This window comes from Phyllobates terribilis, unplaced genomic scaffold (genome assembly GCF_046119375.1).
Source record: "Phyllobates terribilis strain yellow unplaced genomic scaffold, ASM4611937v1 Scaffold_4__5_contigs__length_816908805, whole genome shotgun sequence".
Taxonomy (NCBI): domain Eukaryota; kingdom Metazoa; phylum Chordata; class Amphibia; order Anura; family Dendrobatidae; genus Phyllobates; species Phyllobates terribilis.
The window spans coordinates 734,244,962-734,258,345 of NW_027362764.1; the positions used below are offsets into that span (position 1 = coordinate 734,244,962).

Consider the following 13,384-nt stretch of genomic DNA (forward strand, 5'->3'; position numbering starts at 1 on the left):
GATCAAATAGACTCGAAATGTGCATTTTTAAAAATAAAATACATTAGCACAGAGATGTATATATACGGTATATATAAAAAAGTGTAAAATGTGCAGTGTATAGAAAACCACATGAAAATGTTTGACTTCTGTATGATTACATCGGGAGATAAAGTTAAAATTAACAATTGTTCATAACAGACAATAATGTTTCATGTTAATTATTTTTTGATGAAAAGACAGATAAACCTTCTCGAGAAATGATTACGGTACTTGTTAGGAAATAGCATAGAATTGTTCTTTGGTTTCGATCATTGTCTTTTTAACCCTAAAAACATTACTTTGTCAAGGTGAACACCAATTTTTTTCCTTTTTTGTAAAACAAGGACCATAATGGATTTCCATTTATGGGTTTCAAGTCAACCACAACACACATTGCCTGATTACAATATAGCAACGATTGATCATTTCAACCAACGAAACACTTTCGTTGTATGGAACAAATTCGGCCATGTTTGAATTTTCTGCCCAATACACAGACGATCATTCTGTGAAATAACTTTCGTCCTTCTGTAACAGTCATTACTTCATCAGTGTAATTGAATGCATATATCGGTTTAGAATAACTGTAAAGTCCAATATTTACCAAAATATGTATGGTTACATTGGTGGAACGATCGTTGACCATGTGAACATTCATTCTACGGTTGTTCAACCATCACCAACTTATTTCTAATGTGTATGGCCAAATTACATTTTTCATGTTTATCAAATTTTATTTGGTATTCTGTCTGATTTGATGGCCAAAATTTTAAGGAATAAAAAAAAAAAAAAAAAAGACAGTCAAGCTTTGTTTCCTACCTGTAGTGTCTTGAAAGGTCTTCTTCGCTCACGGTCATAAAGTCACATTTGGTACATGAGTGTTCTTTTCTTTCTTTGAGGGTCATCTGATCATCGGTTGCTTGCTGGTGATTCAGTTCCTGCTTGACCTCAGATGCCTGGCCTTCATGAGCATTCTCATAGTGAAGCAGGAGCACATCTACATCAGGAGAGGAGAATGGGCATTGATCACACTGATGTTTAACTTGAGGGCTACCTGTCACCCCAGCAGTCAAGTGCAACAGCAAGAGAGCGCAGTGAGAACAATTACTTTTTTTGCAAGCAAACGGGTAAGAAATTTCTCCATGGTGCTTTTCAGGGCTGCAGAGGCCTCTGGGACAAAAAGGGCAATGCTTAATAGTACACTTGTGAATATTGTGGTGCTGTTGATAATGGCGCAGGAGAGGCCCAACCAAGATTACTTCTGGGCTATGGCTTTTAGAGTACCTAAAGTCACAAAACTGACAATTGTAGCTCGTTACTATTAAATCCTCAGTTGGTTTAATGGAGAGGTCTTTCTTTTTAGCCAATCCTTTCTCTACTTTTGCTGTAAGCTGTTCATCAGTATTTTTGGCAATTTTATTTTGATTAATAACTGTTCCCCTGTAGGCCTTGTTAATAGGATCACAATTAGGACTTTCTGATATCCCTACCCCATGCTGTTTGCTGTGATGTTCTAAAAGTTTGACACTGCTGGAGGATTCACAGCTGAAACTACAGAACTTGCACCAGTAGTAGTTGGTGTCATCTGCACCATTTTGCCTGGAGGAATCTACTGGCTTAATTGGCATTGAATATCCAACTGGCATATCATCTGATGCTTTAATAGTGGTTTTGTCTTGCCACTTTCCCAAATCTCCAGGCTCACAAGAACGTGGAATAGGGCTGGATTTATTGGTGCTTTTCTCTGATGGTTTACCAGAATCAGAGGACACTTTCATTTTGTTAGGGTGCGTCTTTAGAAAGTGCTGCTCCAGCTCCGTTGACGAGTTGCCCATGTACGTGAAGTTGCAAAACTTGCAGCGGAAGTACTTCGTATTTCCTTGGCAGTCTGGAGTTTTACGCCCAATGCCAATGAAGGTCCCACCGAATGTCACCTGCAGAAGAAGAGTATAGTTTTTTTTAATAATGGTTACCATTAATCATTACCTATATGAATCAATCAACTGTACCAATCTCCTCAAAAATGTGTACTCCTGCTGAAATGGTTCATAAAAACTTGGATTGGAGAAAGGGAAATTCAAGACTATAATAGGATTTAATTTTTTACTTTACAGCATGGTGGCTTGAAGCACTATGGTACTAAGTTCAGTACAACACTTGAATAGCATGTATAAGTCCTAAATATGCTTGCGCAGATTCGTTTGAGCACTCAGGATTTCTTAAACTCTGCGGGCTTCTTCAGACATTCACGATCATCGGTCCAACCTCAGATCACAATGCATGGACTGGTCAGGAGTTTCCCAACCCGGGCATGAAAGCCTCATGAAATATATGAAGTAGTCACGCTCGGGGTCGGGAGACGCACAGCAAGTGCGTGCATTGCGATCAGAGATTGGACTAATGATCACGGGCTTCTAGAGGAGCCCTAAAACACATTGATAGGTCAATTTACCTACTAAGAAATTGTTCTTGAAATATAAATTATCTGTACATCTGTTGAACAGTTAATATGATCATATGCCCCGCTGGAAATATTAACTGATAAGCAACATTACAGTTTGTGTACAGTTGTACAGATAGATGAATGGATAAAATATAGGTTGATAGGTAGAGATAGACAGTTGTGTCCACTCTTTCCTTTCTGCAAATTTAATTAAAGACTCCAATTTGATACACTATCGTGAAATGCTAGAAAACCTTCGACAGGCACAATTCACAGCCACATACAGACATATATATCATAAATATCTCCTGAAAGAGCATCCGGAAATCATGTTCGTTTGTTTTTTTAAAGGTTGAGCCACTCATCTTTGGATATATCAATGGAAAGATAAAGACAGACACATTTGTACGCATGGAAACATGGAAGAAGGTTGCCGGAAGTCTAGTTATAGCAACCAGGAAAATTAGCCTTGTCTACTACAGGTGGACCAGTGGATTGCTTCACGAAAAGGTCCAAACCCTTGTGATCTTGCAAATGTGGTTCTATAAAGGAAGCATGAATGCTCTAGGAGATTAATCTATGTGAAAAGACAACTAAACCAGTCATATGAAAACTTTTGCACTATGCTGAACTATTGGAGGGCTGTTTCGAAACATGGTCCCACTGCTGTCCATGTCCGCCTTAATATAGTTGGTCGTGCCATCTAAAAAAAAAATCTGACAGCCTACATTAACACAACGATAAGCACAGGCTGTTACTAGCAATCAGGATGGACAGGCAGAAACCACGTCATAGCAATCAATCATGGCTCATTTAATAGATGTAGACGGCATATCATTTCAGCACATCATATTATCACTGAGTACTGTATGTTTGGATTCTTGTAACGTTACCAACATTTTAATTAAAATAGTCTGAAGCTCGTGGCTGCCCATGTCTCACTTAGCTGTCACGTTCACGTAAACTTTGCTTGAAAAAAGCAGGACAGGTATCTCAAGACTTCCTTCTACAAGTGATTTATTATACCCTGGATAACCCTTATTTAAAAGCTTCTTTCTCTAACTGACTGTCATACTTCAGACGATCCCTCTCAACAGAACACTTCCAATTTCCAGAAGTAAGATTGAGCCAGCAAAATATCTAATAAAGTTCATCCACATGGCAAATTATACTCTTTATTTTTGAAGATGATGGCACCCAATTATTACAACAATATTCTCATTCCGGGAAGATAATCCCATCTGTTCACGATGTTTTGATTCAGTAGACAATGATCTTATGAAGTTTTCAACTTTTGTGACAATCACCCAAAAGGAAAAAAAAGATGGGACAAGCAATTTCCACATTGTATATATTAACGGGTTAAAGTTCCACCTTAAAGGAGACAACGATGTTGGGGTAGGGAGACATATAGGTCATAAGCCTGGGAAACAATGCTCTCGGAATCCTCTGCTGTTCCAGCAGTGCGGAGGTTCTCTTCCGATCCTGCAGTGATGATAACAAATTGTCATCAACTGTCTCAGCAATGCTGAGGTTCTCTTCCGATCCTGCAGCGATGATAAACGAACTGTCATCACTGCAGGATCGGCAGAATCTCAGCACTGCTAGAACAGCAAACGATTCAGAGAGCATGGTTTCCCAGGCTTATGACATGGCTGCCCAGAAAACATTTGAGCATTTAACTGATCTATAGCCGATTACGTGATTTAACCAATTGTGACACATGACTGGTTATTTTTTCAGTCCAATCACATTGTTCTTCTAAGTTTTTTCAATGTCATCAAACCAAAAGGTCATTGCCAAGGATGTCTCACCAGTAATCCAGGCTTACGAACAATTAACACACTGAGCGGAAAATCTAACGAAACTCAAAAATATACAATAACGTCACTATTTTCTTTATATTAAAAGCCATTTCCTAGACTATACTGCCATTGGATAAATCATCAGACACATACAGTACATCCTATAAAACGTTTTATAACTTTTCCATATCCGAAGGCTTAGACGACAGACATTCCCACAATACAGGCTTACAGCAAAAAAAAAGGAAAATAATAATAATAATTTAGGGAAAATGCATAGACATTACAAGAGAAAGACGCCAGGGCTTTATCCCCACCTTAAAAAACAGTAAGACGATAAATAGTTTAATTATTCCTGTGATTTAAGGCTGCAATGACAGCTACGAGGAGAGAAAAAAAAGGGTTTCCAAGGCCTGTTGTTAATATATAGGTTGTCATAGCAGGCAGGACTGCCCTTCCCAGGAGTGAGCCACACCTGTCTAGTGATGTTACAGTGAGATTGAAAGGCCCGTAATGAGTACGTCAGAGAGAAAATGCTCTTTCATGATCCAAAAGACACGTATTCCACATCTCTGAAAATATGTCACATTCTGCTGGGCTTTCACACCCACGAGACGTTGCCATTCAAAATCTGCATTATGCACAATGCTTGGTAATATAATAGCACCTACCACAGATAATGCTCAGATAATGACATTATTTAAAAGGAATAATGCTTAGATAATGAAGGAAAATGTCTCCTTTTAGAACAATTTCACAGTTCAATGTAAATAGGAAGCTGCCGCATTCACACATCTGTGTGTCACGGTATGAGAATGGTAACGTTTCGGCCATAAATAGGACTTTCTCAAGCCAGCTACAAAATGATACAAGCAACTATAACTGGCTTGAGAAAGGCCTATGTGTGACGGAAACACTGCCATTTTTATTATTCATGTATTTTGAACAATAAAGAAATGGAACCATTACACCGGAGCTTTGGAAACAAATTTACTGGAATTGATGGGAAGTTGTGCCAAGTTCGCACAGATCGCTTATGAACCATAATGTACTTGTAAAGAGGTGAACAAAAGGAGAGACTCACGCAGCTTGAGCCCTAATGGAGTGTCTGCAAGCAAACTCCGCCATCTACTGATTAAATATTGTAGAACGAGAGAAAGTAGCGAGAGCCGCATCAGCAGTAACTTTAAGACGACCTACATGGTTCCTGAGAGAGGGAAAAAGGTTGAAGAAGACACCAGGTCAGTTGGTAGCTGTGGCACAGTTAATAATTATAAAAGGCTCAGGAGGGCAGTGGAGAGGAGGAGTCAAAACCTGGACCAGTAGCTGGACAAACATGAGGCCACGGAGTTGGCTTATAGCTGCCATTACGAAGGACCAGATCCGAGTTAAGGAAGGGAGAGACCAGATCCGAGGGAAGGAAACGCGAAACCAAACCTGGGTGACCAGGCCAGGAGACAAGATAACGGGAGCTGGGAGGTCCAAGGCAAGTAAGCAGGGTAAGGGCAAAAGGGAAGACCACGTTCATGTGAGCTGTAACCTCCAGTATTGACGTATGGTACAAAAACAAGGGACCGGGGTCGTGCTTCAGGGGATGAAGGTGGCCAGCGTGAGGGGTGTGCAAAGTGACTCTTAGATCCGGGGAGTATCATAGACTCCCGTTAGGGCCTGTATTACGTTTCACACTGCCTAGAAATTGACAGAGAATGATGATTGTTACGGACCCGATAGAGTCAGTCATACACTTAGGGTCAAGATGTTAGGACCAAGACGCATTTGTCGAAACTAATGTTTAGTTGTAATAATAGGAATAGGAGTGTGCAGTTAGAATTGTGTAAATATTCTGTGTAGCCAAACTTACTGTGTTTTCACTGTTTATTATATTTGTATATTTTGTGCCATTGGCACCCCTTAAGTTGTGTTAATCAAATAAACAAGTGCTGGTTAGGTTGCCACAGTCTCCTCATTCTCTGCGCTGTTGCATCCCAATAACCTGCTTAAATACCGACTAGCCGAGGCTCTCCTGACCCAAACTGGACAACCTTATAGGCAAATCTATTCAACCAGTCCGTACATCACGTTCCATACTCCTACCATAATATACAGATCTGTGAATGCAGCATAACTTTGTAAACACTTTGATTTGTACTGGCTTAATCCCTAAAGTACACAGTCAACCTAGCAGGCTTTGGTCTTCAAGGGGTTATTCCCATCTTTAGAAACTCTCATCTGTCCACAGGATACATACTAATTTGCAGATTATTGGTGGTCTGACCATTTGGATCCTCACTCGTCTCGGGAACTAGGCTCTGGAGAGACCCATCTGATTGGAGTGGTGGCCGGTATGCATGAGATTCCTGAAAAAAGATAAGTATTGGACTTGCATATCTACAGCAGTCCCAAAGAGAATGATCAGTGTGTGGTAGTGTGCACCACATCAAGCAGAGCATTTCAGAGCCCCGTTCTTCGGATCAGTAGAGGTCCCAGCAGTTGGAGAGCTACTGATCAGCAGGTTATCATCTATCCTATGAATGGTTAATAACTTCTAAAGATCAAAATAGCCTTTTAAACGATGCTTTTTCACATTTGAAAAGCTTTAAGTTTTTTATTTTTCAATTGATTTAGTAATTTAAAGTTTTTGTTACATCCCTGTTGTGATGGAAACCCACTGGCACTACAAGATTGCACAGCTCCTTCCCCAAAACCACTTAGATGCTAAAGTTGTTATTGACCACATCAAGTAAGGGAGTTAAAACTCTAAAAATCAAGGTCAGCTCCATCTCTGTATGTTACATCGGGATGTTGTTAAAGACTTGTTCCCACACTATCCCCATACGTAACAGCGCCAACAGTCACCTGCCAATTGAGTACTATTTTGTCAACAGGACTACTTGATCTGCTGCCAGGCAGTCCATCCCCAAACCCACCACTGATTGGCAGCTTTCTGTCTATGCACAGTATACAAAAAAAGCTGCCAATCAGTGGTGTGGGCGGGGTTATACAGAGCTCGGCATACAGAGCTCGGCATTTAGAGAACTGCTAGATCTGCAACACATAAAATTGTATTTAATCAAAACTACAACACCCAGTAAAGTAGGTGATACATCAGGGTCTCTGCCTGACATCATGCTGCTCTCAGATAGGGTAACAAAAATCTGGTGACAACTAAAAAGAATGAGTGTGGGTCACAGAGGCCGAGCAATTTTGACACTGGACAGGATGGAGAACACAATTAGATGTAGACTTTATTTTATGGACTGAAACTATTCGTTAAATATTGAATCCTAACCAATCTAATGGGGAAGTGGAAATTTCGGCTAATGTACAGTATGTTAGTTCAGTTTGAAAATACAGTTAGGATTTCCACCACCTCCACCCTCCCCTTCATTCACTGCTCTTCACACACTAGGAGTTGGCCAGCAGCCATTTCTTTTTTTTATTATTTTTTCGGCTGCAAGAAAATCTCTATGAAGTCAGTTGGCCACTGGTGCTTTGCAAAAGATAATTAAGGTTATTTTTCCCATTTTCATAACAGAGAATTTAAAGTTAGATCTACTTTTCCCATATGCACAATCTTCTGAGGTTATTTAATCAAATTTACTTAAATTTCTGTCCTTGCTTTAATGTAAATCAGCGTCCCATTCACTGATGTGGTGGTAATCCTGTGTTGGGCTTGTCATTGTACACAAAAGGCACTCTGAGAAGGCAGAAATGCAAAACATAAAGCATGAAGGAAGCACAGCGGAGCAGCCTGAGTTTTCAATGAGAAAAAAAAGTAGATTCCAAACTGGCTTAAACTCCCTGTAGACTTAAAGGGAATCTGTCAGCAGTATCAACCCTCCGGAGCCGTCTATATGGGCATGTAGGTCATAGGAAGCTGAATAAAATGATACTTTGATATCTGCAATCGGATGTTTTTCTCAAGAGATATCAAAGTTTTTCTTAATATGTAAATGAGATGTTAAGATCTATGGGCCGGACATAGATCCCCCTGAGAATCTGCCTCCAGTCTGCTCTCCTGATTTACATGTCTCACACTGGTAACACCCGCTTTCATTTAAAATAAGCTCTGGAGGCAGATTCTCAGGGAGATCTATGTCCAGCCCATAGATCTTAACAGCTCATTTACATATTAAGAAAAACATGGATTTCTCTGGAATAAGACATTGGTAGCACTTTATTCAGCTTCCTAGGACCTGCATGTCCATATAGATGGCTTAGCAGGGTTGATCCTACTGACAAATACCCTTTAAAGGGATTGTGTCACCTCCCTGGGCGATATCAGACCTCTAGTATGGGCATACAGGTGATCAAAAAGTAAATCTATTCTTACATCTGGTTTTATAAAGTCTGTTTTCTAGAGGCTTGGCGTCCGGGGGAAGCCAATCAAACCCCTCCTACCTGCTTACTATTCCCCTAAATCTCCGCCTCTCTGCTAAATTACCATATTCCCCCCCTCCCCTGCACATCACAGGGCCCTGCTCTACCTCACCTCCCGCGCATACGCAAAGCGCCGCTCCCATGGCGTGCGCTTTGTTTCCTTCTGGCCCACGGACGCTAATCCTCTGGAAAACAGACGTTATAAAACCAGATTTCTCAGCAATCAGACCTCTGCTATGGGCCATACAGGTGTGTATAGATTTACTTTTCTATAACTTGTATGACCATAGTAGAGGTCTGATATTGTGGGGGGTGACAGATTCCCTTTACCAGCTAAACTGTAGTCACTGATCATAGCTGCTTTCTAAAGGGGAAGTACGTTGAGAACAATTTTCTTGCAAAAGCTTCCAATGCTAAAACTAGTTACTTTACCGATCCCCATTGTTCCAGAGGAGCCACAAACCATATATCTTGTTAGTATACAATGGTGATGCTTCAATATTGGCATGTGGCTGCTGCAGCCAAACTAGTTGCAGCGAACACCACTGAAGTCTGACTAAGGCTACGTTCACATGCCAGTATTTTGGTCAGTATTTTACATCAGTATTTGTAAAACAAAATCAGGAGTGGAAGAAAAATGCAGAAGTGGTGCATGGGTTTCTTTTTCTCCGATTGTTCCTTTCCTGGTTTTGGCTTACAAATACTGATGTGAAATACTGACCAAATACTGAACGTGTGGTCATGGCCTAATTTGGATCCTTTTTCATTGCCTGTAAATTTCCATCACCTGAATCTCCCTTCTAAGAATGAGTCAACCACAGAGTCAAGTATTAAAAGGATTCCATTTACAGATTTTAATATAGATGGTTTTTCTGCTTTTCGGCTCAAGGCAGTCTACTTCCCTATAATATCACTCAGCTGTTTTGGACTGGTACAAGTGTTATAACCCTGTACATACCGTTAAGATATTGCAGGAAATAGAGTATGAACTCAGGAAGGAACAGAGCTGAGGTGTCATGATGTTTCATGCCAATTGCACAATAATGTAATCATTGCAGATAGAGCCATCTCATTATAAAAATCCTTTACCTAGTAAGGACGAAGGGAGTACAAGCAATATAACTCCAAGAGCACCATGGAATGAATAAATGTCTTTAATGGGTCATTATGTTTGGAAGGAATGGTCGCCCAATGATTTGGTGAATGCTGGGGAAGTCCCTGGGGACTGTCCATTTCTCCTACAGGAGATATAAAACAATACACACATGCACTGTCATGTCCCACAACTTGGGAATCATACAGTAGTGTATTTGTAGAGCAGTAAACAACAATATAATGACATCAGGTTTGCCCCTTTCAAAAGTTTGTCCTTTATTTCTCCCTGTAGCCCAGCTCTGATGTAAGTAATTCCTTCCTTCGTCTTCCTGAGTCAGTGTTTGTCATCCATATTCGTAGAGGGTCATCTCTATACATTTCTGATTCTGAATTGTCTTTTTAGCTACTACTGCTGTTACTATTGTGCATAATGCAAGAATTCAGCTTGAGAATAAGCTTTTTCTGGACTCTTCATACGTTCCTCTGCAGTCGAGTCAAGCTATCTGATGAAGTTTCTTGGTGTGAGCAATGGTTCAACACAGAAGTCCATGGAAACACGGTCTCTAGAGCCTTACACTTGTAGCCTAGTTATGGAGTCAGAATATGGACAAAAGGGTCTTATCGAGTGAAGACTAGTTTTTGTGACATTTCTCTGCTTTGGCAACTAGAGAGTAGAGTTCTGAATGGAAGACTTACTTATTACATTCATTGAGTTGATGCAAATAAAAAATGCCTGCAGTAGTCAAACTTTTTAGGGCTGAAGACCCCCACTCACATTAGAGTAAAGTCAGCCAAAAAAGGCCAATTTTAGCAGGACCATTAACGTACATGAGTGGTTTCCCAACTCCTCCTCGATAGAGGATATCAAGCAGAGAAGAATCAGGCCGAAGTCCAGCGAAGCCTCTTCATCACTGCTCTGGTTCCTTGTTAATAGGCCGCAGACGTGATGTAGCAACCCATCCCTGGGCTCAGCGAGTTACGACACCTACAACAAGAAATACCGGAACAGCGGCGGAAAGACATCGCTGAATACACAACTGAGTTTGATATTTCAAACAAGACAACTACTTTAAATAATGGATCCTTTTGTTCAAAGCAGATAAGCTGCTGCCAGAGTTGACTGATTTTGACTTACTCTTTTTTCTCCAAATGGAACACATGAATGTTCGAAAGAGAAAGCTTTGATGTGTACAGAGGTGTCCAGAGAGATAGCTATCAACTGAACGGGTGTCTGTTAGTCAGCTATTTGATATGTGTAGACACTTAGGTTTTCCAATGATAGCACACTATTCCACAGTCCAAATCCAACTAGAGAATTTATCATTTATAATACTCGCTCCCAACTATCAGGCCATCTAAACACGTCGTCAATCACGCCATGAACGAGAAAAGCAATTGTTCGTTGAGTGTGATGATTTTTAAGATGGTTTAAAAATCATAGTTTTCGGGCAGCACACTAACCTGTATAAACAGGGCATGTTCTGTCGATAACATGATATTCTATGCGCACACTCAGAACCTGACACCTAATGCATGCTGCCCCGTCCACTCGCATCATGTATCAGTACTGGGTGTCTGAACTCAGCCATGCACGTGTTACTCTGAAACACTGTGGCGTTTCAGACAAAAACATACTTTCAATAGCCGCCAGGGACCGAGACCGTACTATAGACTAGTTGGACAGGCGGTCTCCGGTGGCTTCGCCCTGCCCTCTGTCCTGACTTGATAGGTCTTCACTTATGTGTGCATATAGGAAGAGACCAGACAATTCAGGACAGCGGGCAAGGAGAAGCCACCGGTGACAGCCTGTCCAACTAGTCTATAGTTAAAAGTGTGTTTTTTCTCTGAAACACCCAAAACACCGCAGAATTTCAATGTAACACATGGATGGCTGTATTCATACAACTAGTGCCTGATATACATGCTGCCTGTGGATTAGGCAGCATGCATCAGGTGTTAGGTTCCTTTTAACCATTGGTCTGTGCACACAGAATTGTAGTTGGCCACAGTAAGCAGATCATTTAGCGGAAACCTGTCATCAGGATTTCGCCCTATAAACTAAAGACATGGCTATAATGACGCTGTGATGCTGATTAATATGATACCTGTTGTGAAGGGATCCGCTGAGCGGTTGTTTAATACTCACCTTATGACGTTTTCAGAAAATGACGTCGTGTGTGCTTTGGGGCGGGACATAGGGACAGGGTGTTCTTCTCCGCCTCCCCTTCCCCCCACTGGTCTCTTCGGATTCTCCAGCACGTCATTGATTATTCAGTGACCTGCCTTTTTAAACATCAGCACCGCCACCATCATTGTGTGGGTGGACGTGAGCAGTGGGAGCCGGTGTTCTGTGTGCAGGACTTCAATAAAATGGCGCCAGAGGCGGCGCATGCGCAGATCAAGATCTCGGCTCAGTTGAGAGCCGAAATCTCGATCTGCGAATGCGCCGCCTCCGGCACCATTTTACTGAAGTCCTGCACGCAGGACAACAGCTACCTCTGCGCATGCAAAGCCCACACAATGATGGCGGCGGAGTTGAATTTTAAAAAGGAGGCAGGTCACTGAATAATCAATGACGTGCTGAAGAAACAGAGGAGACTGGAGGGTGGGACGAGGAAGACATCCCACATCCCGCCCCGAACCACACACATTTTCTGAAAACTTCATAAGGTAAGTATTAAACAACCGCTCAGCGGATCCCTTCACAACAGGTATCGTATTTATCAGCATCCCTGGCCATTATAGCCATGCCTTTAGTTAATAGGGATAATCCTGATGACAGGTTTCCTTTAACAACTGCCGATCAGCTTGTCTGTAGGTGGCTGCTGGTTGTTTAATGGCCGTGGTCAAAAGGTGGAAACCCAGCATTATAATGAGCTGTGTAAATAGTATATGAACAAAGGGACACAAAGTCATAGGCATGCTACCAAATGGTGCTAAATATGGCAACTATTATGATGATGTTGTCCCTAGAACCATAGCCGTGCAAAAAATAGTATCCAAATAAACATAAATGAATCCAACAGAATGTATAACTTTGTGTGCAACGGAGGTCATATAGAGATAAAGTGTATATGAGATCTATATGGCAGTGCTGCCACCAACAGCAAAACCCAACCCAACCTGTACCCCCCAACAAGTCAAGCACCTATGAAACAGTAAAAAATAGCTTTTATTAAAACATAAAAATTATATATAAATATATACAGAGAGAGAGAGAGAGAGAGGAGTTCATTTCTATTATAAAGAGCTGCCATAATGGGAGGATTTCCTATTCCTCCTTGTCCTCAAAATTTCAAAACCCAAGTCAGGTTCTGAACTCCATATGAATATTTGCTTTTATAAGTTCCTAGAAAACCAGCCCTGAGTTCTGAACTTTAAGTAGTTTTGAAGATTAAATATGTCCATTTTTCTTAAAAGTCTACCTAAAATTGTCAGACTCATAATTTCAAGGCTTCCTCAGGGCATTCAATGCAAAACTGCTGTAAAAATTCCATCGGTGTGTATTTTTCATAATTTTCTATGTATTAAATAAATAGAAAGCAACATGTGATGTAGTGTAGATGGTTGAAGTCTGATGAAGATAGAAGGAGATATGGAGTCTGACTGGTTATGTTGTCCACATGAAACAATTAGTATT

At 40.9% G+C, this 13,384-nt stretch overlaps 1 protein-coding gene across 5 annotated transcripts in view; it reads right to left on the bottom strand.

Annotated features, from left to right (window-relative positions):
- Positions 1-13,384, bottom strand: part of TRPS1 (transcriptional repressor GATA binding 1) — a 328,975-nt gene that overhangs the window by 190,635 nt on the left and 124,956 nt on the right. For 4 of the 5 annotated variants that reach the window (XM_073679795.1, XM_073679793.1, XM_073679792.1 and 1 more), the window contains one exon: positions 841-1,955. In XM_073679795.1, coding sequence (XP_073535896.1) covers positions 841-1,955 — 1,115 coding nt within the window. The remainder of the gene's footprint in view (positions 1-840; positions 1,956-13,384) is intronic. The other variant, XM_073679796.1, reaches the window with a different exon arrangement.